Source organism: Calliphora vicina, chromosome 2, assembly GCF_958450345.1.
Source record: "Calliphora vicina chromosome 2, idCalVici1.1, whole genome shotgun sequence".
In the NCBI taxonomy this organism is placed as follows: Eukaryota; Metazoa; Arthropoda; class Insecta; order Diptera; family Calliphoridae; genus Calliphora; species Calliphora vicina.
Genome location: NC_088781.1, coordinates 58010795 through 58035386, shown reverse-complemented (window position 1 = coordinate 58035386; position 24592 = coordinate 58010795). Strand labels below are relative to the sequence as shown.

The window sequence follows — 24592 nt, the reverse complement described above, 5'->3', positions numbered from 1 at the left end:
ACATTGAAGAGCCAATGGATAGTGTACCCGATTCTGATTATATTACTTTTTCAGTGGGTGGTCATTATTTAGTGCCCACAGTGGAGAATTTCCATGATCTAATACAAATGCCCACTGGTTGTGGTGATCAAAATATGGTGAATTTTGCTCCCAGTGTCTTAATTTTGCAATATCTTAAAGCAAATGGTAAGTTCTCGAAAGAGAAGGGTTTGGTTGAAAGTCTAACTGCAGCGATGGAAGTTGCCTACCAACAACAACTATCATTTCGTCATGAAAATGGTGGTTATAGCGTTTTCGGCATGGCGACCGATGAGGAGCCCAGTACTTGGCTGACCGCCTATGTGGTGCGTTATTTTATCAAAGCTTCGCAATTTTTAGAAATTGAGGAGAAACTAATTGAGTCCGCCTTGGAGTATTTGGCTGGACAGCAGAAGCCAAATGGGGAGTTTATTTTTACGGGTTATATATTGAAGCCAAATCATAAAGACGAGTATGGACTTACAGCCTTTATATTGTTGGCATTTTTGGAGAATCAAGTAAGTACTTCATATCGTTATTGTCGTCAATTTACCCACTCATTTTTCGTTGTAGAAATACGCCACAAATTATAACAAAACTATACAAAATGGAGTAGAATTTTTAAATTCAAATTTAAATAATATCAACGACATTTATGTATTATCCTTGATGGCTTCTGTTATAAAACGCGCTAAACATCAGAATGCCAATACTCTTGTGAAACAGCTAAAGTCCCATGTTAAAGAAGATAATGGCTTAAAATGGTGGTCGGCAAATGATCATAACTTGGCCAATGATATAGAAATTACAGCATACGCTGCTATAACATTGTTGGATACCCCAGGAGATCATACCTCTATTTTGAAGTGGCTGATAGAACAACGAAATGCTAATGGAGGTTTTACATCTTCCCACGACACTGTGGTGGGCATGGAGGCTTTAGTGAAATTTTCGGAGAAATATAAAAATCTTAAAAATGTGAATTTACAAATTACCTATAGGGCTCAAGATCAGCAGGGAATTGAGGTAGCTACAGGTGAATTCTATGTGGACTCAAACAATATTTTGGATTTTCAAAAACATGAGGTACGTATGTATATGGCTGTGAAATATAAAAAAATATTAAATAATTCTTCCTTTTTCTAGTTACCTAAAACCGCACGTCATATTAGTTTTGATATTGAGGGCTCTGGAGCCTCGTTGGTACAACTCAACCATCAATACCACATTGCTAATGCTCAGGAGTTTCGTCATTTTAATATACAACCCAAGACAAAGTTTAAAAATGATAAAGAAATGAATTTGGAAGTTTGTTTCACTTACCAAACGGATACGGAAGCACAAACCAACCAAGCCACCAATATGGTTATAATGGAAGCAAATTTACCATCTGGTTTCACATCTGAGGCTGAAACTAGTTTCCGTTTAAATAAAAACGATCTTGTGCAGAAAATTGAGTCCAGAAATTCTGAATCAACGATTATTTTATATTTGGATAAAATACAGGCAAATGTTAATCATTGCCTAGAGATTCCAGCAGATAAAATTAATGAAGTTCTAATGACAAAACCAGCTGCCATTATTATGTACGATTATTATAATTTGAGTCGTTCAAATACTCAATTTTATAGTTTATAAATTTTGTAAATAAAATACACCAGAGCACAATTTTTCTAAAGCTCACACTTCTTTCATTGATTTAAATGGATGATCATAGAGAAGCACAGAGCGGAAACTAGAAAAAAACTCAAACAAAAAAATTACTCAAAATAATCCCACATACGAGTGTCTGTTTTTTTTTTTGTTATAACATAGCTTTTTCTACTAATACATTCTCACCACTTAGGTTTCTGACAACTTCGTCAGAAACCTTGACAGGAGAGTTTTCGCTCAATGTCTATTCTCTATGTGGAAGATCTTAACCCTCTATCTCCTCCCTTTAGGGGTCAATTTGACCCTTTTTTAAGAAAATCAAAAAAAGTCAGTTTAAAAAAGACATTTAAGGATTAAACTATTCTACGAAAATTTTTGACTGAAAATTTCATTAGGGGTCTCTAAAGATACCAAAGTTGTAAATAAAGCTCTTTAACCAAAATTATCAAAATTACACGCCACATCGGGTCTCACATTTTTGGAAAAAATCGCCAAAAATCCAAGTATGACCGGAATTATCTGAAATTTTAAATATAAACAGTCTTTAAGGAGTTCTACAAAAAACATATGTAAGTTATCTCTTTCAGTTCAATAGATATTTAGGTTTATTTTTTTAATTCTACTCGATCTTTTTTCGGTATTTTAGATATGGGGAGCCTATGGAAGGTCTTATTTTTTTTTTAAATATCAGCTATTTTTGCTATAAAATTCGTAATTAAATCAAAACAAGTTGCTAACAGTTATCTCCTACCTATTAAAGGTTACATGCAACAAAAAAATTTGGAACATCGGAAAACGGCCGTATTTTTAAATTTTTCCCAAAAAACTCCCTATATTTTTTCTTTAGTAGAAAAAAACAGGTAAAGTAAACTCGGCTAACTTAAGCGGACCTAGTCACCCTCAGACCTATCAAAACTTTACCAAATTGAGAAAATAATTTAGGTTTGACTAAAAATTCTAAAAAGACATACATATATCTTATTTAAATACGTATTGTTACGAAATTGTACTTGAATTCAAATATAACGATTTCAACGGCTGATTTAAAAGTTGCATAATGCTTTCAAATAGCAGTGCCTCTCAAACTGTAGCATATCTGTAACATATTCGAATTCGAATATTCAGTTAAAGAACATTGTATAAAGTACACCACAGATGGCGTATGTATTAGAAAGCTCTAGAATATACGAGCTTTGACAGTTAAAGATCAATCTAGAGCGCAGATGGCAGTGTTATAAATAGTGGCAGAGGTTGCAGTCGTTAGTGAGTTTATGAGAGACGCTTTTCGAATAAACATCAACTGAGTGTCTTAAAGTGTGCTGTGTTTTTCAAGTGAATTCGTGTACATTATAAAGTGTGTCTGTATTTCTGCGAATTTATAAACGTGTATACAAAACATTGAGTGACTATTTAATTCTGTTGTTGTTGTACATTTTAAATAAATAAAGAGTTGTTACAATTTTCAAACTACTAAACGGCTTTTATTTGCAATCAAAAGTATCCGGTTTATTTAAAGGAAATAAACCAGCGTTTTAAAAAGGTTAAAACGTAACTGTATCAAGTTTTTTTACTATCATACGGTAATTAACGTCACAGTAGGCACTTTTCTAAAAAAAACTCAATTTTGGACACATTTTCCCCGTTTAAGGAATTTGGGTATTTGAAAATTAAAAATTCCAAAAATTATAACGCCATTGATTTAAGGACATTTGGATCTACATTATTTCCCAATTTTGTTGTAATATCTTTAATAGTTACAATTGTACATTATTAAAAATTTTATATTTTTGTTCATGGAAAATCCCTATATTATAATTTTTTAGTTTATAAGGTAAATGACATCCGAAAAAATAATAAAATTATGTCCTCTTACTATACTATTAATCCTCAGGTCTGTAATGAACAAACTTGCTATTCTATACTGAATCTTAATAAAAATGTATACACATGGTGTTAAAAGTATAGTACTATTGACGATTGGTGCTCTGGGAAGAACTGAAGAAAACGAATGGGAGCCATTGATAACCACTAGCGGTCAGTCGGTTGGGGGGGTTCTTGTTTTCCAAACTTTCTCTTGTCAATAGACAGTTCATCATAAATATTATTATAGACTCCCGTAGTCTTAAATAAAATGAATGGACTAGAAGTTGAACTTTAAACGAAACAAATGAAGATGTTAATTACCCCTATATAGAACAACTAAACGGAAAGAAAAAAAAACTAAAAAGGATCAACCATAACCAAAATTTAATAATCTACCAAAGGTGTAATTTGGTAGACACGCGTCTCTCAACCCTCCCTACCAATGATTTTAGTGGCGCTTTAATTTTGTACTAAAATCCCAAAAAGAAATCTACCACTTCCTATTCAAATCACATTTTGTAAGAAAATTGCTTTAACAAATTATTTTTCCATATTAATTCAATTTATTAAACAAAAATTTCAAAAATATTCATAATACTTAACGCGAATAACTCCCGAATTAATATTACTTAAATAAATAGTAGATAGCATATGCACTATTTTAAATTATAAACAAAAAATATTTCTTATCAGTATATATGTATGTTGTTATAGATTTGGATAGATTTCTTTTTATATATATTATTCTTTTTCACAATTAATTTTAAGTTACTTATATTTCCGCATTTGTAAAGTAATATAAAAAAAATAAATATATATAGATCTACTAAACCGACAATAGCGTACAAACAAGCAATATTTTAGTTAAGAGAAGTTTTATAAGAGCGATCCACATTAATCATCAATATGTTTCTGAACTTTAGAATCTAAAGCAACATGTTTATAAACCTCTTGAAGCTTAGCATTCTCTTAATATTGCATGTTAGTAGTGATAAGAGAATAAAATAAATATGTTTGTTTCACTCACCGATATACAAAAAAAATTTGAGAGCAGCTTTTGATGAGGCCTCGCCAATTGCTGGTTCTTATCGGGTTAAATGAAGATTTTTAACAATATTAGGTGTAGAAAAAATTATGTCGGGGTATATACTTAGCTACATATATAAAATAGGTAAAATAATTAATAGTAAACTTAATAGAGAAACTTAAATTCCATAATGCTTTTAGAAAATGATCACTGTGATATTCGTGCAATATAGTTTATAGGTTTTAATTTATCTTTTATTTTCTTTTACACATTTCGTTTATTTATTTAGCTGTAATACAAATTTATAACATTTGGTTTTCTCGTTTTAACACGTTAGAATTTTAAGCATTATGAAACTTAATTTTCTTTTTTTTTTTCTTTGGGATTAAATTTTATGATATAGTTACTGTGATATCCACATATTAACCAATTCTTTGTATTAATTTATTAACTAATGATTCCTTGGTGTCCAAATTTAGTCAGAAATTGATCTTGGTATAATGCTGTTGATTCCACAATTATGTTTCCAAAAATTACGATTCCAATCACAAATTAAATTGAGTTTTAAAATATTAGCTTTGATATTTGATATTAGCTTCTTCTTGGTGTTTTAAGTTGTAACATTCGACTTTATAATGGAATTTGTTTCTGAATTGAAATATTAGCGAGCATGACAATTGTATTGAGATCGATGTTGAACTTGATTATGCAGTTAATTATTGTAGTTGTTATTGTATTTTTTCTTCTTCTTTTGTTGCTTGTTCTTTTATTTCAGACGTAGATGAAGAAATAAATGTGCTTTCGCAACCAACTGAGAATATTGGTAGAATATTGTAATATGTTGATGAAATATACGTATGTTTAAGACAAACGACAAGAAAAAAACACAGTGGTGGCTCAAATCGTGAGACCACCACAAAGATGAATATTATATGCTTTGCGTAATCAAGAATTCCTAATTAAAATAAAAAATTAGCATGTTAAATGTATTTGAGATAACTAATATTTAGGTCATCATTTCAAAACTTTACCTTGACTATTAAAATTGCTGGAGAATTGAATATTGTAGGATATTTTGACAGAAATATTTCAAATGTTGTCTTGCAGAAGAAACCCGATTACATATAAATGTCTCTTCAGATAAGGAACAAATTACTGCAATATTGCATAATTTTTAATGTCGGTAAAAGTAAAACTATAAAACTTGTAATTGTTATTACCTTTTAAATAAATTTTATAGCATAAAAATTGTTCGCCACAATTTCTTCCAAATATAAAATTTGATGCGGGTGCATTTATTTTTTTATATATTATATTATGAACTGTTTCGTTTTATTAACTTTTAATATATTCAAGTATAAACGGTTGCGTTTTATTAAATTTTAATATAGTTGTGAAGTTATCTGCTGTTCGTGAGAAAAGAATTTTCGCCGAATGAGTTTGCCACTAAGACACCTCGGTTTACATCACGCATACACCAGAAAAGCTTGACTAATAGTCAATCATAAGTTTGAATGTTTTTCAGAAACTATTACAATAAATATGTTGACAACATTGGTCGAATTGTTAACAAAAGAATGGCAATACAGTATTTGGTAACTAAACACAGCTAAATTATACTTCATTATTGAAGAAAATTTGTATAAATATAATTAATTTCTCCAATAAAAGCTATTTATACACGAAGTAATTCTTCTTCTTTTCTTTTTCATACATAACAATGATCTACATGATTCATGTTAGTACAATTATAAAATTAGGTATTTAGTTAAGACAACAACCAACATTATACCAATATCAATGTATAACAATAATTTGTCAATGTTATTTTTTTAACATCGCAAGACATGGGAACAAATGCAAAGAGAAAAAATACCAATTTTCAGTGAGAATAAAGAATGTTGATATTAAGATTTGTTATTGTCTGCAAATGTTAATATTTCTATTATACATGAAAATATATATAAATTTAATAAATAAAACGAAATAAATTTTTATGCTTAACAATAATTAAATTAGAAGAATATTAATATTAAAGCTGATAATATCATAAACAATTATAAGTTTGTAGAAAATTAAATTGAGGACTTTAATAAAACAAATTCTTCAGATATGAAATTTTTGTTTGTATTTCAAATTTCTGCAATAATCTTTTATTACAGGTCCTAAGGTTTTCACCAATACCTATTCCTTATACAAAAAGCATATATTTATTCATTAGGAGCTACACAAACCTTACTCCCTTTTGAACAATTTAACTTTTTTTTTAAATATAAAAAGTACAGCCATTTTTACATCTTCTAACTTTGGATGCGTGTAACTTTTTATAGGGATGAGATAACTGTTAGCAAACCTCCATAGGCCCGACATATCTAAAAAACCAAATAAAGTTCGAGCAGAATTAAAAATAATACATAAATAAACCTACATAAATATCTCTTGAACTAAGATAACTTGCATATGTATACATATATTTTGTAGATCTCCTTAAGGACTATTTATATTTAAAATTTCAGCTTATTCGGATAATACTTGGATTTTTGGCGTTTTTTTAAATGTGAGATCCGAGGTGGCCTATAATTCTGCTCATTAAGCGTAAAGAGCTTTATTTACAACTTTTGTATCTCTGGTGACCCCCATTGAAATATTCAGGCAAAAATTTTCGTAGAATATTTCAATCCTCAAATGTACTTTTTGAAAGGACTTTTATTATTTTCTCGAAATAAGGGTCAAATTGACCAATAAAATTGACCACAATATAACTTTGACAATAAGAATTCTCTCAGACATTAACTTACAACATTTTTTTTCAGTTAGTATTATGCTGTCCTTCGATGAAAAAATTAAAACTTTGACCCAAATTTCAGACCAGCTGGACTTTATGTATATTCTACAAAAATGATCTACTCAACATGCCCTGTTTCCATCAAAAAGTCTCAGTGGGTTGGACAGTGTTATTTCATGTTATTAAATGAAGTTCGTTTAGAATCTGATATTCTGGAATAACTTGTTGTCAAGTAAGTATTGAATTGAAAAATCTTAAAATGGGGGAATTACGATTATCCTGCGGGACGTCGAATTCAATGCCAAATCAAATTCTATGCAACACTACTGCATACAGCCAGACTAGTTTATTTTAGTTTTTCAAGATTATGGTAGGGATGAGCGATCTCATGATTTTTGAAGAACATCATTCTCAGTGAAAGTGATTTGTAAATCACTGATCTTTTAAACAGTAATCACGTTATGTATATTGATATTAAATAGTGAGTCAAAATCTGGGATACTTAGAGACACTAAAGTGGCAATTAACTTCACTCTTGGTTGCATGGGATGTCAGTATACTTAAGCAAAAAGAAAATAAGCTGTATGAGAATTATATCAACAGAATTTGTATAAAACCAGATTGTACGAATTACTCATAAAAAAGTACATAACAAAATAAACGTTTAACGTGACCATACCCTAGATTACTTAAAGACACTTAAGCGACAATTTTATTCATGCTATATTACTCTGCACTACTAAGAGCACATACGTGTCAAATGACCCATTTAATATTCAGTATCAGTTGTTACCAGTGAATGGTGAAAAATATAAAAGAACGAAATTTAACAGTATATTGAAAGATATGAAAGAATTACTTAAATGTACTTGTTACTTTCAATCACGGTGATTAAATCTCAGGTATGCAAATATCGCTCATCTCTAGTTCATGGTCAGTATTTTTAAGTCACTTGTGTTATCTTCAACTATGTTGCAATTCATCATTAACTTTATAACTGAGCGCTTCGAAACTAGTTATTCTATGTCTGTTTAGTGTATATGCCCTTTACACACTATAGTTAATTAAAACTACTATAAGTTTGACTGGAAGTGTGTAACGCTAACAATAAAATTGTTTCCCAAGTGGTACCACTAGAGTGTCCAAAAACCGTAAAATTTAAGAAACCGGTTTCGGGTTTAACCGAAAAAGTGTGTTTTTGAAAAATCCGGTTTTGATTATTGTCTCTTAAAAAAACCGGTGAAGCGATTTCGGTTGTTGTCTTAAGAAAAACTGGTTAACCGGTTTATAATAAATTTTTATTTAATATGAAAAAGGTATACTAAAATTTATTTTTATTTTTGTACGCTAATAGGAAATGTGTTAAGAATTGTGTACAAAATCTTCCGAAATTTAGCATTTTCTATAAAATAAATCAATATTTTTAAAAACGTTATCAAAATTTTTCATAAATATATTGGAATGATCTTTAGAAAATATATTTCATTAAAACCGGTTAACAGTCTTACAAAAACCGGTTTTTCAAAAACTGTAAACTTAAAAAACCGAAACCGGTGGAGTTTACAAAGACGAAAAAACCGGTTTTCAGTTTCGGTTTTTGGATACTCTAGGTACCACCATGAAAAATATGGGGGTATTGATTTTGTCATTCCTTTTGTAATGCATACAAATAACACAGGTCAACAGCAAAAAAAGGCTTCATTAACCACTATATAGATTTGATGCATCATGGTTACCTAAGTACAAAAATAGTAAAATTTTTGAATTCTATGGATAGATTTTTTTTTTAATTTTTTTTTTCTAAAATTGTGAATTTTTTTAGATGTTTCTCCACATAATTTATGATAACCCATAAAGTGTTAGGTCGATATTATTCAAATTTACATAAACATTAATCTGTTTATATATTGCGTATATAGCAAATTTTTAAAATACTCATGAAAAATCGAAAATGGAAGAACTTGTTCGGGTTTATTACTTTGACGCAAAGCCGCATATAATAGCAACAAAATGAAATATTGAACATAAAAATCGATAGATTTTTTTTTCGAATTTATTCACCATTCAGTGAATTCCCTCATTTTCACAAAAAATTTCACTTTTTTGTTTGATATACATAAAATTGAGTAGTTAATGTTCTTCTTTTAACTGATTGAATTTTGAAAACATTTTCCCCATGATATGTACAAATTTGCTCATATATATTGCGTTTTAATCGGCTCAGTAGTTTCCGAGTTATAATAGACAAGTAAGAAAGTATGGTTGGGCAAGGCCGACCATATAATACCCTACACTAAGTAAAAGATCAAAAACATGTTTTTCTTAAATTTCAATAAATTATATTTTTGAGTGATTTTCGGAAGTGGGCCTTATATGGGAGCTATGACCAATTATGGACCGATCACCATGAAATTAGGTCGTGTGATTTATGTCTATATGAAAGTTAATTATGTTGAATTGTGTATACCGACATTTTTAAGTGATTTAAGCACGTTAATATGATTTCCGGAAGCTATGACTAATTATGGACCGATCGTAACAAAATTTGGTGACATGATACATATATAAATTAAACATTTATGACCGATAAAGTCCAATTTCGAGAGGACATTTGTATGGGGGCTAGGTGAAATAATGGACCGATTTCAGCCAGTTTCAATAGGCTTCGTCCTTCGTCCTTATATGTACCAAATTTTATCGAAATATCTTCAAAATTGCGACCTGTACTCTGCGCACAAGGTTTACATGGACAGCCAGCCAGACAACCAGACGGACGGACGGACATCGTTTAATCGACTCAGAAAGTGATTCTAAATCGATCGGTATACTTTAAGGTGGGTGTTAGACTAATATTTTTGGGCGTTACATCTGCACAAACGCATTATACCCTCCCCACTATGGTGGTGTAGGGTATAAATAAATTCTTAAGTAGAAATGAAAATAAAATAAATAAAAATCGGATGGGAAACCAAAAAATGGCACGTGTTAAAAATTTTACATGTTGAAGGTACCCTAATTTGAGCCCCCATAGCGCCGCCCTGGAAATACTACTTGTCTACTCCAACGTCTAATTTTATCCCGATCGGGCCAGCCGTTTAGAAATGCCAGATTTAATTCCAAAAAATTTGGATTCTGCTCCACTGTGCAGCGTGTAAAACGCACGGTATATTTTTATGGATGAAATGGAGTCTGTTATGGCAATTGAGCAAAAATTAGCTCATCGCTCAACACAATTTAACGATAAGACAGTCGTTTATAAGTTTAGCGCACCGATGACTGATTTTCAAAGTAAATTTGGACAACCTATTCTTTAACTAGTTACTTCATATTCTTATGTATTTTAAAAACAAATCGAAAGATAGTTGTTTGAAAACAAAAGTATTTTTCACAAACTCTTTATAAATATTCTCTATAATTGTTACACCCATTACCCTAAACCTTAAATGCCCACAAAATGTTCATTGTAGGTCCTTAACAATTTCAGCAATCATCTTCATTTACACACAACAAACAAGTTTGCATCAGTTTTGCATTCTCTGCGAGTGCAACCAGTTGTGTTGAGTTCTGTGATACGGAATAAAATCATAATAACAATGGGCTGGAATATGAAACTCAACTCGATTTATCAGTATTTGATACTGTTGCACTGTATGGCATTCATTGATTGCGAAAAGTATTTATAAAATGTCTTTGAGATTTAAATAAAATCAATAATATTGAGTATTAATTTCAAAATTCCAGTTATTATACCATAATTGCACCAGGTTTAATGAAATCGAATCGTAAATATACTGTGGCGGTTACACTACATGATTCTAATACGCCCTGCAATATACGTATCTCCATTGCGGGTCGTTCTTATAATGCTACAGATGAAGTACAGTTGCAACCATTCGAATCCAAAACATTGGATTTTTTTCCACCAAAGTTAGAGGAGGGTGACTATCAGTTGTTTGCAGAAGGTCTAAGTGGTTGTACATTTCAAAATCAAAGTGAACTATTAATTGAAAGTTCTGCGGGTCCAAAAATCTATATACAAACTGATAAGTCGGTGTATAAACCCTTAGATTTGGTAAAGTTTCGTGTTGTCATATTGGATGAACATACAAGGCCTGTTAACATAAGAGAACCAATTCGTATCGAGATATTTGTAAGTAAAGTTTATTTTATTTGATATTTACAACAATCGAAAACTAAGTGTTAATAAATATTTAACTTCTAATAATAAAAATTGTTGTTACAGCAAGGACCATGATCCTCTAAATTAGAGCTATTTTTAATCTGTATGCAACTACATTCAGTTTAAATTTTCCTTTAGTATCTAAATAGTCACCAAATATTAATTTAGTTTTCCTGTTGCTTTTAATAATTGCAGAATTTATAAAATTACTCCCCATTATACAAGTTTTGCCGAATTCGGTTAGAACTCGTACCGACAATATTCACAAGTTGACGATTTCGTATCCGTTGTCTGCCCGACATTGTACCGAAATTCGTATGAGAGATTGACAAGAAATCATAGGTCTTTGTCTGGGGAAATTCATACATGTCGGACAGAATTCTGTACGAGTTATGGGATAAATTTCTAGGGAAATTCTTATGGAATTTTCGGCATGTGTGTTTGATCTCGCCAAATGTCCTACATTAATATAGACTACGTGGATATATAATAATAGAAATTTCAAAGTCCTTAGCAACAACTTATATAACGCCATAGTAAATTGGACATACAATGGGTCAAAATCGGAAATCATAATTTTTACCCAATTTTTTTTCAACATCATTGAAAAACCCTTTAATGCATATAACCCTTTAATGCATATTGTTGCCAATTGTCTACATTCCAGTTCCACTTAATTTTAGACGAAAATAAGCTTGATACTAATTCAGATTCTCCTTCAGCAAAATCAAATGGAGTACGAAAAGTTTCAGCTAAAGATATTCTTAATCAAACTAAAGCTATCTTAAATATAACAAATAAAAATGAACTAAATATTTGATACTTTATAGAAAAATAAAAGTAAAAATCATGAATTTAAGGAATAAAACCAACTAGCCCGCTTTTCAAGGTCTGACAAAAAGGGCTATTTTATAGCAGAGTGTATTTATAAAGTTAAATTTATGTTAAGGTATTTAGGTGTATAAATATTATTTCGCATTTAAAACAAATAAGAGTACTATATTCGGCCGTGTCGAATCTTAAATACCCTCCACCTAAATATGATGATATAACAATTGAATTAATATACAAATTGTTAGAAAAACTAGTTTACGCAGAAGATATTTTATTTTAAATGTAAAAAAATGTATCGAATTCAGCAATTTATAATTGAAATAAATACAGATTATTACCATTTTCAATAGAGTTTGTCATTTATTGCTATTACAATTTATATAGTTAATAATTGGTTATCATTACGGGTTTGGCTCAACATTTTTCGTTATTAACCTCAAGTGAGGAAACCGAAATATATTTAGACAAAGTTCAAAATTTTGCAATTCCATATCATCGTACGTGACATTTGTACGCATATAGAGTGGAATAGATTTTGCAAAAATAAGTGTATCTGAAAAATAATTTGGTCTTTATGTTCCATTCATATATATATTTATATTTTAAAATAATAAAAAGTTCTTTCGAAACAAAATATCGAGCGAAATAAGGATATATCGTACGTGACATAAAACGGAAGTCATTTTGAGGTACATGTAGAAATATGCGAAAATTTTCGAATCGTGAGAGGCGTTATGTTTACTTTTAATTTCTTACATTTTATAATAAATAAAATTTAATATGGTACGTGACATACCGTACGTGACAGATTTTTCTCTTATAATTAAACAATATATATTATGTAAATATATGTATACAAAAACTAAAAAAATTAATAGAAAGTATACTGTTACGTTTTAACCTTTTCAAAACGTTGGTTTATTTCCTTTAAATAAATCAGATACTTTTGATTGCAAATAAAAGCCCTTTAGTAGTTTGAAAATTGTAACAACTCTTTATTTATTTAAAAATGTACAACAACAGAATAATAGTCACTCAATGTTTTTTTATACACGTTTATAAATTCGCAGAAATACAGACACACTTTATAATGTACACGAATTCACTTGAAAAACACAGCACACTTTAAGGCACTCAGTTGATGTTTATTGGAAAAGCGTCTCTCATAAACTCACTAACGACTGCAACCTCTGCCACTATTTATAACACTGCCATCTGCACTCTAGATTACTCTTTAACTGTCAAAGCTCGTATATTCTAGAGCTTTCTAATACATACGCCATCTGTGGTGTACTTTCTACAATGTTCTTTAACTGAATATTCGAATTAGAATATACGGTCGCAGCAAACAGCGTTGCCATACTTACGATCAATGGTCAACTGAAAGCTTTTATTCAATGTTAATAATGCCCACAGATATGTCACAGTTTGAGAGGCACTGCTATTTGAAAGCATTATGCTACTTTTAAATCAGCCGTTAAAATCGTTATATTTGAATTCAAGTACAATTTCGTAACAATACATTCGGTTTCAATAAACAGTTTTATAATAGCAAATAAACAATCAGAGTCAAGTTTGAACCCCAATTTTAGCCTAAAACATGCCAATTACATTAAAAAACAAGTAAGAGTGCTATATTCGGCTGTGCCGAATCTTATATACCCTTCACCAAATTATACTTCAAAATTTTAAATATTTTTAGGAAAACAAAATTTAATTTTTTTCCAGTTTTTTTCATTTTTTGGAAAAGAAATTTTTTCGATTGTTATTTTAAATTTTAAATTTTTTTTTGTTTTTTCAATTTTTTTTGGTGAAAATTTTGACCCATTGTAGGTCCATCTTACTATGGTCTTATATACGTCGTTGCAAATGTCTTTGAAATATCTATCATTAGATGTCTTAGTAATCCAGATATAGGTCAAAAATAGGTCAGAAATCGAGGTTGTCTTGGTTCCCGAATTGATTTCAACAGACAGACGGACATGGCTTAATCGACTCCGCTATCTATAAGGATCCAGAATATATATACTTTATAGGGTCGGAAATGAAAAATGTAGAAATTACAAACGGAATGACAAACTTATATATACCCTTCTCACGAAACTGAAGGGTATAATTAAATATAATCAGTTTAAACTATTATTTTTGCCAATGAAATATTAAGGGTACTCATTTAAACGCTTAAGTTTCCCATTTGTGCAAAATTTGCGCGACGTGTTTCATGAACTCACCTTTTCAATTTTGTGCAAGTTTATACAGAAAATTTATATTTGATAAAAATGTCAAATAAAAATAAATTCAACAAAAGCTTTTAAAAAAATTTGTTCAAATTGCATATTTTAATTTGAAAAATGTTGAATGAAAGTTAAATCTTTGGAACAAATGGTGGTATACATAGTTTGGAAGATTTTGTTTATATTCTATCTGTTGGTTAATGTTTTCAGACACAATGCCATTTAATCCAATCATTCTGTTCCAAAGTTACACAATTTTCACATGCACAACATTTTTATATTTTTTGATTTTTATTTCTTATAAATAAAAATAAACAAAAGCAGCTGATTCATCAAATGCACAATAAATTCAAGTTTGCGAGTCTAAATTGACGCGCAAACTTATCGGAGTTGTGCAAACGAATTTCCATACATTTTTTGACAGTTCATTTGCGAGAGTGTAAAAATGCACAGATTGCACAGTTTGCCAGACATATAAGCGTTTACATGAGGACCTTATTGTAATAAGTTCTAAATACTTACACATAGTAATATTTAAGTGTTTTCTCCTATTCAAATCATCTTGAAAAAATGTTTCAAGGGTTTTTGGGTTTTCAGTCGTGGTAGTCAATCTCGTAGAATGATGTGGACTCTATGGGCAAAATTGTAAAAAATATAATTTTTGGGATTTTCGTTCTAATGAAAATTTCATTTAGTTTTGATAATAAATAAAGATATTACATATAAATATTACATATTTATTGAGTTTTTAGAACTAAAATTTGTATCAAAATTTTATAAGGATTGCAAATATTAGAAACAATTTAATCCACATTTATTCCGAACTAACTTTTCTGTTTAGAAAAGTTAATTTTTGGTCTTACAAAAAAAACTTCAAGTCAATATCTCAAAAATATTGTAAGACCAAAAATTAACTTCTCGAAACAAAAAAAAAAATAGTTCAGAATAAATGTCGATCAAATTGTTCCTAATATTTGTATAGTATGATTCTTGGATACAAATTACTGATCGGTGTAATAGTGCATTTACACTTGTAATTTTCAAACTAGTTTATGATCATAAGCTACTTTAATAAACTATGCCGTTTACATCAGCATTTTAGACAGTTAAGTGGTTTATTTTTGACAAGTCATAAAGCAGCTGACTTCTATGTAAAACAATTTAATAAAAATATGAACGTTGTTATGAAAAAACGTTGCTGAACGTACATATTTATGTACATATAAATATACCTTTTATTTTCTTTGTCCAAATTATATAAAAAACTCTTTTTAATATATTTTTTCAACTTTTTCTTACAGTTTGGTTTTTTTTTAAAGAAAACAGTTTTTTTTATTTTTGAGCAAATGACAAATGTTACCAGCGTTACCAGATAAATGCTGAAAAGAATAACGGGTCTCTTATACATATTACATATAATAATCAGAAATTTTTTTCCTAGGATAAAGACGAAAACCGCGTTAAACAATTCAAGGACATTACCCTCACAAAAGGTGTCTTTATGGAAAAATTCCAATTGTCGCAACATCCAGTAATGGGCGAATGGGAAATAAGAGTGACAATAAGTGGAAAATATTCTCATCAAAACTCTAAACATATTAACGTCCAATTATACACTCTGCCAAAATTTAATTTGTACATACAAGCACCCCACAATTTGATACTTGCTGAACCACACATCAGGGCAGAAATCTATGGAAAATATACGTTTGATAAATATGTGGAAGGCATGTTACACGTCGAATTACGTATTGTACGCAACAACCGTTTAATCGAACAACAAAGTCAACATATGGATGGTTTAGCCATTGTTGAGTTTCACCTGGAAAATCCACAAAAACTAGCCGGAGTGGGTGATTTGTTTTTGAAGGTCAGGTTTGAAGAAAACCATACGCACATGTGGCAAAATTTGACACATTCGATTACAGTACGTGAACAAAGTTACAAAGTCTTTATACCGTATGATGAGATAGAATTTCGTAACAATAGACCATTTCGTTTGAGAGCCCATATTGAAGATTGGAATGATGGGCCAATCTGGGATTCTACGACACCCGTTGTTATGGAACATGGTGCCATGAAATATCAAACATATTTGAATGAGCAGGGTGTGGCATTATTTGAGTTTGATCAACAGCGAGATGCTTCATATACAGTGACATTTAAAGATTCGAAAGGAACAATGCCAAATATTCATACAGTAGACCACAGTGCGACCAAGGGAAAAAGCCCATTGTATTGTAAATTAAGATTGAAAGAAAGGTAAGATAATTTGGATTTGCTAATTGCTAAATGATATCCATGAATATATTTTAATCTGAAATGATGTTTTGTCTTAATATTTTCCTGTATTCCAGACCAATACTCGGAAAACCGGTTGAAGTAGAAGTTCGGTCAGCCTTTAATATACCATATTTGGTATATACTATTGTAGGTCACGGTAGTATAGTCCACCTGGAGTATATAGCACTTCCAGCTAATAGAAAAAGACATACCATCAAAATAACTCCATCAATAGAAATGATTCCAGAATCCTACTTATATGTTCACTACATACAAGACGGTAATTTTAGGTTCAAAGAAATGACATTGAAATTTCCTATGGAGTTGGAAAATCAGGTAATTATCGATTACACTGTGTTGCAATTGGGCACATATTTATAATCGTTGCACAAAATTTAATTCAAGAATACTGAAATTTTTAGTATTCGAATTTATCAATTAGCGCCTCTGCCGAGTTAAATGAAATTTTATTACAAAGGTTGCCGATTTAATTAAGGATGCAAAGAACACTAATAGCAATAATTTTCAAAGCTCTTGCTTTGAACCTGACCACAATTTGGACATATATTAGGTCTATTATGTACCAATTAACCTTTTGATTCTTTCGACCAACTCTCAATTTTGCTATGTTCTTATCTGTGTCCGCTATGAGTGCTCTCCGATTATGAAATTTTGAGACAAAAATTGGAAATAAATCTGTAACTTCTAAACGAATAGACCGATTTAAATTTGATTACATATTATATATCAACGTGTAGGAAATTATGTCTTCTTTTCAAAATTGTACAACATTTTTAAGAATTAAAAAAATTATCGAAGACTTTTTTCAAAAATATGGGAAAAAAAATAGTAGCTGACTTTTTTGGAAAATTTTAATTTTTAAAATGCAATAAAAGTTTTGTTTATGAATCGTTTTTATTGAAATTTTTAACTTATGTATATAGATACTTTTGTTCCATCAGTTACCAGGTACAATTATTAGAGAGAGTTTTCATTATTCAACCCTAAAACGTCAAACTATGTGTTTAATTACTTACATTTTTTCAATTTGTTACCGCGATATTTTATACATTTTTAACGTTTTAATTGAAATTAGTACACATTTAATTAATGAATTTATGGTTGAAATTGAATTTTTTCTTAACAAAAATTTAAATTCAATTATTATTTTTAGACATTTTATTTTGATATTTTTTCATTTTCTTTTGTTTGAAGTTATAGGGAATGAATAATTGAGCACATACTTTCTAATAATTGTACCTTGCTTGTTCTGCCATGCTTTTGTTCCAAATACAAAACTTGAAAAGATATTTGTGAATTGTTAATGACAATCCCACAATTCCTAAAAAACTTTTCAAAAATCCCAAAATTGGGATTTTTTGATTTTTGGATCTATTGAAGGCACCAAGTTCGGGGCTATGAAATCCCTTTGCACAATATTGAAGAACATATTGGGACATAAAAAACAGGTACTAGTTTTTTGAAGGCAGCTATGCGATTAGAGAACATGTTGTCTAAAGATGAAATATTCATAAAAAATAGGTCTACTTCGGAAGGCTCTGGACCAAACACTAATGCGAATTTTGATATTATTTTAATTTTATAAAATTTCCCGAAATGTTATCTTTCAGAAAAATGTAAATACATTATTTATCTTCATCTTATTTTCTGTATAATTTAAAATTAATGTAAGTACTTTTTTCGAAAGAAAAAAATGGCGAAAAACTTTTACGTTAAAAGGTTATTCGGGAATACAAAATTAGTATTTTAGTAAAATTGTTTTATGCTAAATTCCTAATTTTTAATTTGGTAAATTCACTGAAATTTATTGTTGGGGGATAAGCTAGTTCCTATGCGCATTTCACTGGTTGCTTAGGCCAGATCATCAGGAAACCTTTTCCCAAAAGGCTTTAGAAAAACTAAATATATTATACAAATAAAACCATAGAGTGATTGAGAATTACAGACACTCAAGCTTTATTTGTAAAAATATCAAAGCTTAAACAAAACACCAACAATAAACAGTGATTTTATCTTTTCTTACATTTCCTTACTTTTTTAAGTTGGAATACACATAACTTTTGACTCAGTAAAGGTATTTAAACTGTTTTTAACAATTTTGTTTTTAATTCAGAAAAAGATAATTCAAGAATATCAGAAAAGAACTGGATCCGTTATTAGCAAAAAAGCAGATCAAAATAGGTAAAAATCATAAAATCGTTTTTATTGAAATTTTACACTTATGTATATAGATACTTTTGTTCCATGGTACAATCAGTAACCAGGTACAGATCATCAGGAAACCTTTTCCCAAAAGGCTTTAGAAAAACTAAAGATATTATACAAATAAAACTATAGAGTATTTGAGAATTACAGACACTCAAGCTTTATTTGTAAAAATATCAAAGCACAAAACACCAACAATGAATCGTGATTAATCTTTTCTTAGATTTCCTTACTTTTTTAAGTTGGAATACACATAACTTTTGACTCAGTAAAGGTATTTAAACTGTTTTTCCTTAGGTTATCAACAATTTTGTTTTTAATTCAGAAAAAGATAATTCAAGAAAATCGGAAAATAACTGGATCCGTTATTAGCAAAAAAGCAGATCAAGATAGGTAAAAATCATAAAATTTTACTTTTCAAATGAGAATAACTCGTAAACTGTAAAATATAATATATGTTTTTTGTAGATCTCGTCTAATAGATTCCATATATATAAAAATCTTTTAAATCCGATCGCAAACAAGAAATTGTCATCATTTTTAATTTTTGATATACCCGAGGTGCCCTACTTTGGGCATTGTGGCTCAGCGACCCCTTACTGTTATAAGTGCAAATTCAAAACTGAAACTTATCAACACCTCCTCTATAGCCATGAAATTTTTTGTTAAAATCGGTCTATCTAACCGTGGACTTGATGGCATCCCATGAGTGTCGTTCATTGATGACGTATACAAGCACCGATCTAATGAATTCTGCACATACCTCTGAATATAACCATAATATTATGTCCCAGGACATCATCGGAGGAATATGGGGTACAGATTTTTTAAAAACATATTTCCGTATTTGCTATATAACAAAGTTCATTGAAATCTGTTCATATTTGCACAAGTTACGAGCTCTAAAAATTCTAATTTTTCTTAATAAGAGAAACTTTTTGGAGAAACTTGAAGAACTAACATTAGTATATAGCTACCGAGCGAAGCCGGGCGGTCAACTAGTTTGTTATATTTTAGGACTTACTTACCCCCATTATCTCAATCTCTGGTTATTTTTTAACGTGATGATATACTGACAGTCCTCATACAAAAATTATCTTAATTGGAAGTACATATATCGTTACGAAAAACTATAACCAGAGATTGAGGAAATGGGGGTTAGTGTTGCTAACCAACTTGCAACAGTATTTACCTGTATTTATTATTAATATTGATTACATTTCCATGTTAAAGATTTCAATTACAGCTCCAAAACAGGTGAGACCAGGCCAGGAGGTCACTTTAAATCTAAAGGCACAGCCCAAATCATATGTTAGTATATTAGCGGTTGATCTCAGTGTTTATTTATTGGATAACAAATATGATTTGTATAAAAAGACAATATTAAAAGATTTAATTGAGGATAAAACATATATACCCGATGCCGAAATAGTAAGACCGGGTATTATATCGGGTCTTATAACTCTAACAAATGCACATTATCCTGTTACTTTTGAAAGTATGGTTATTTGTTATTAGCAATTTAATTTGTTTAATTATATGTTTTTTTTGAACATTAAAGTTGTTCCTCCTGTTAATAACGCTGGAGTAGGACCAATAAAATTTCGCACAAAATTTCCGGAAACTTGGATATTTGAAAACTATTTAATGTATGTAATATAAGTAGTACTTAGTTAATAAGTGATATTTGCTAAAATATATTTTTTGTTTTTTTTTGTAGTAACAATAGTGATACACAAATAGTACTAAACATACCAGAGACTATAACCACTTGGCGCATAACAGCATTTTCCAATAATGATGTAACAGGCTTTGGCATTGTGGATGGTCCCACCGATATAACCACCTTTCTGCCATTTTTCATTACTGTTAATCTGCCCTATTCGGTGAAACGAGACGAAACGATTACCATACCGGTAACCATCTTCAATTATTACAATCAATCTCTGGCTACTGATATAAAAATCCACAACACCGATTTACAATTTAATTTTGTAGAACCATTATCCCCTAGACATGAACAACTAAAAAACATTAATATTCCTCCGAATGGCGGTAAGACAGTAAAATTTGTTATAAAAACCTCACAAATAGGAGAGATTGATGTGCGTATAGCAGCCAACAACTCCATGTATGCGGATGGTATTGTACAAAAGCTTAAAGTCGAACCAACAGGTATTACGAAATATCAAAATAAGGCTATTTATCTGAGTGCTGCTGATGGGGACTCTTCATTGTCTCTGGATATACCACCGCATAGTGTAAATGATTCCGAGTTCATAACACTGTCAGTGGGTGGTGATTTTATGATACCCTCCTTGGAGAATCTCAATGATATGGTAAAATTGCCCACCGGCTGTGGTGAACAAAATATGGTGAATTTGGCTCCCAATATTTTGATTTTAGATTATCTTAAAGCCACTGGCAAATACTTAAAGGAGAAAGATCTGGTTAAAACAGCTAAATATTACACCGAAATCGGTTATCAGCAAGAGTTATCTTTTCGCCATAAAAATGGAGGTTACAGTGTGTTTGGTGAGAAGTCTAGTCCGGAGGCCAGTAACTGGCTCACAGCTTATGTGGTGCGTTTCTTTATAAAAGCCTCGAAATATACACCGATTGAAGCTCGTATAATTGAATCAGATTTGGAGTATTTGGCAAATCAGCAATCGTACGATGGCAGATTTCCATATACTGGTTATTTGTTTTATAAAGAACTTCAAAATGATTATGGTTTTACGGCATTTGTGTTGCTGACATTTATGGAAGATCGTGTAAGTATTAAAACTAAAAACACTGTCCAACAAATTGAGAAATTTTGATTGGAACAGAATAGCGACCCTATAACTCCGAAAGGGCATGTTGAGTCTATTAGTTTTGTAGAATAAACTTATAGTCCAGCTGGTCTAAACTTTTTTTTACTGTGGGTCAAAATTTTAATTTTTTGATCGAAGGTAGCATTATACTAACTGAAAAAATATAGTAAATTAATATTTGAGAATATTATTATTGTCAGAGTTATATTGTGGAATTTTATGGGGATCATTTTTGTGGAAGATCTTAACCCTCTATCTCCTCTCTTTGGAGGAGTCAAAGGAGAGGAGCTAGAAGGTTAAGATGTTCCACAAAAGTGATCCCCATAAAATTCCACAATATAACTCTGAAAATAAGAATTCTCTTAGATATTAACTTACAAAATTTTTTTCAGTTAGTATGCTGCTCACTTCGATCAAAAATTGAAAACTTTGACCCACTGTAAAAATAAATTCAGACCAGCTGGACTATAAGTATATTCTACAAAAATGATCTACTCAACATGCCCTTTCAGAATTATAGGTTCGCTAGTCTGTTCCAAAAATGCTGTTGGACAGTGTTATTATTTTACTAGATTCTTTGGTAAATACAACCTTACCCAGCAAACCAAATTTGTTTCAAGAATTTATTCAAACATTTTATAGCGATGCTCGGTTTGAATATTATTAATGCATCCATAGGAAATATATTTTGATAAGCTTTTCTTAAATCAGTTAAAGTTAACGCTATTTTAAACTTCAAAGCCGAAGTTTTTTTACCCACCAACACATACGATGTAACATATCGAAATATTGGTCGAAGAACCGTCCGTCTGTTGAAAACGCGATAGGGCCAAAGAAGCTAAACTGACTGAAATTTCCCACAAATATTCCATGTTTACAAAGAAAATGTGCAATATCGGTCTATGATTCCCGGAATACCGTTTGAGCAGTGATAAATATGTTGATAAAACTTTGCACAAATTAGTTCAAAGTACTCTGATTCGGCACAGCCGAATATAACACTCTTACTTTTTAGAGTTAGACTCCTTGTATGAAAATAGAGAATATGTTAAATTTTAAAGATGTTATTAGAGTAATATTATTAAATATTAGCCTTTAATTATTCCAGAGATACTCTCGCAAATATCCAACCACTATACGAAGAGGTCTTGAGTTCATAAGCTCCGATTTGGAAAACATTGATGACGTTTACGTTCTCGCTATTATAGGAGCTGCACTAGCTAAAGCCAAACACAAAAGCACGAATAAAGTAATAGAGAGACTACAAAACTTTGATAAAGAAGATGAAAATGGCCTCAGATGGTGGCCAAGTAATGGAAATGATGTCGAAACAACAGCTTATGTTTTAATGGTTCTTTTGAATGCTCCCGGTAATCATTTGCCCATATTGAAATGGTTAATTGAGCAACGTAATGAGCAGGGTGGTTTTAATTCTACTCATGATACGGTGGTGGGCCTTGAGGCTTTAGTGAAATTTACACAAAAATTTAACAGTGACAGTAATTGCGATTTGAAAATATCGTATTCGGCTCAAGATCTTGAGGGAAATGAAAAGGAAATCAATGAGTTCACCATAAATCCGGAAAATGCTTTAAACTTGCAACAACATGAGGTACAGTGTGATTTTTTAATATGTATAGTATAGTATCCATAAGTAATTACCGTACAAATTTTGCAATTCTCCCCTCTCTTATAGTTATCAAAATCTGTGCGTCGCGTTAATTTCGAGATGAAAGGCAGCGGTTATTCTCTGGTGCAACTCTCCTCTCAATATAATGTGAAAAATGATGTGGAATTCAATCATTTCGTCATGATAATTACTCCCACTATTTATAATGATAACCAAATAGATTTGGAGATTTGTTTTACGTATCACGCTCTGCACACAGTTAGCAATAGTACAAATATGGTTATTATGGAAGCAAATCTACCGTCAGGTTTTAAGACTGAAGCTGAATTGAGCCCGGATTTAGTGGCAAATGAATTTATACAACGTATTGAAACGAAAAATGATGAAACTATTATGATTTTGTATTTTGACAAACTGTCAACAGAAGCGAGTCATTGTGTGACCATTGAAGCGTTTAAGGCGTATGAGGTAGAAGACCGTAAACCGGCAGCCATAGTAATGTATGATTATTATGATACAACTCGTTTTAACTCCAAGTTTTATACAATTTAGTGATAACTTTGATGTACTTAACATACATTAAGTGTAATTTTAAAAAAATTTCAAATAATTTTAAATAAAACATGATTTTTACTATTCCAATTTTCAAAGACTAATGTTATCAAATAAAAAGTTTGTCTCTAATAGTAATTTTGGTTTATATTTAACCAATTTTTCACAAAAAAAAACTTCTTTATCATATTTATTTTCCTAGTGGAAATAAAAGTCTCACTCTTGCCTGCTAATGCAATAATTCCGACCTCCTCGATAGGAGTTTAAATATTAGTACTTCCCAGCTAAAAATATCGGAAATTGTTCTAATATCATAGCATTTTCATTGCATACCAAGTAGCTAAATTTTAAATTGAAATTTAGAATATCATTTGGAATTTTCGAAATTTAAATTTGAAATTCTCAAATATATTTGGAATTTTGGCAATTTAAAATTTAATTTCTTAATTTAGAATTGTCACAATTTTAATTTAATAAGGAATTTTCTCAAT

The 24592-nt window shown here is 30.4% G+C and overlaps 2 protein-coding genes across 2 annotated transcripts; both read left to right on the top strand.

Annotated features, from left to right (window-relative positions):
• Positions 1–599: 599 nt before the first annotated feature.
• Positions 600–1704, top strand: LOC135952287 (thioester-containing protein 1 allele R1-like). The gene is made up of 2 exons (XM_065502157.1): positions 600–1104; positions 1165–1704. Exons 1-2 carry the CDS (start codon positions 688–690, stop codon positions 1654–1656), a joined length of 909 nt encoding a protein of 302 aa, XP_065358229.1. The 5' UTR covers positions 600–687; the 3' UTR covers positions 1657–1704.
• Positions 1705–10939: 9235 nt separating this feature from the next.
• On the top strand, positions 10940–24101 carry LOC135950476 (CD109 antigen-like). Its single transcript, XM_065500015.1, has 9 exons — positions 10940–11019; positions 11088–11496; positions 16036–16856; positions 16952–17213; positions 20337–20601; positions 20665–20752; positions 20824–21877; positions 23028–23531; positions 23616–24101. The coding sequence occupies exons 1-9, from the start codon at positions 10940–10942 to the stop codon at positions 24099–24101; spliced, it is 3969 nt and encodes a 1322-aa protein (XP_065356087.1).
• The last annotated feature ends 491 nt before the right edge of the window (positions 24102–24592 follow it).

Coding starts and splice junctions, on each gene's coding strand:
- LOC135950476 (XM_065500015.1), top strand. CDS start 10,940: ATGGGCTGGAATATGAAACTCAACTCGATTTATCAGTATTTGATACTG. Junction 11,497..16,035: donor CAATTCGTATCGAGATATTT/GTAAGTAAAGTT, acceptor TTTTTTTCCTAG/GATAAAGACGAAAACCGCGT. Junction 20,602..20,664: donor TTATCCTGTTACTTTTGAAA/GTATGGTTATTT, acceptor TGAACATTAAAG/TTGTTCCTCCTGTTAATAAC.
- LOC135952287 (XM_065502157.1), top strand. CDS start 688: ATGGCTTCTGTTATAAAACGCGCTAAACATCAGAATGCCAATACTCTT. Junction 1,105..1,164: donor TGGATTTTCAAAAACATGAG/GTACGTATGTAT, acceptor TCCTTTTTCTAG/TTACCTAAAACCGCACGTCA.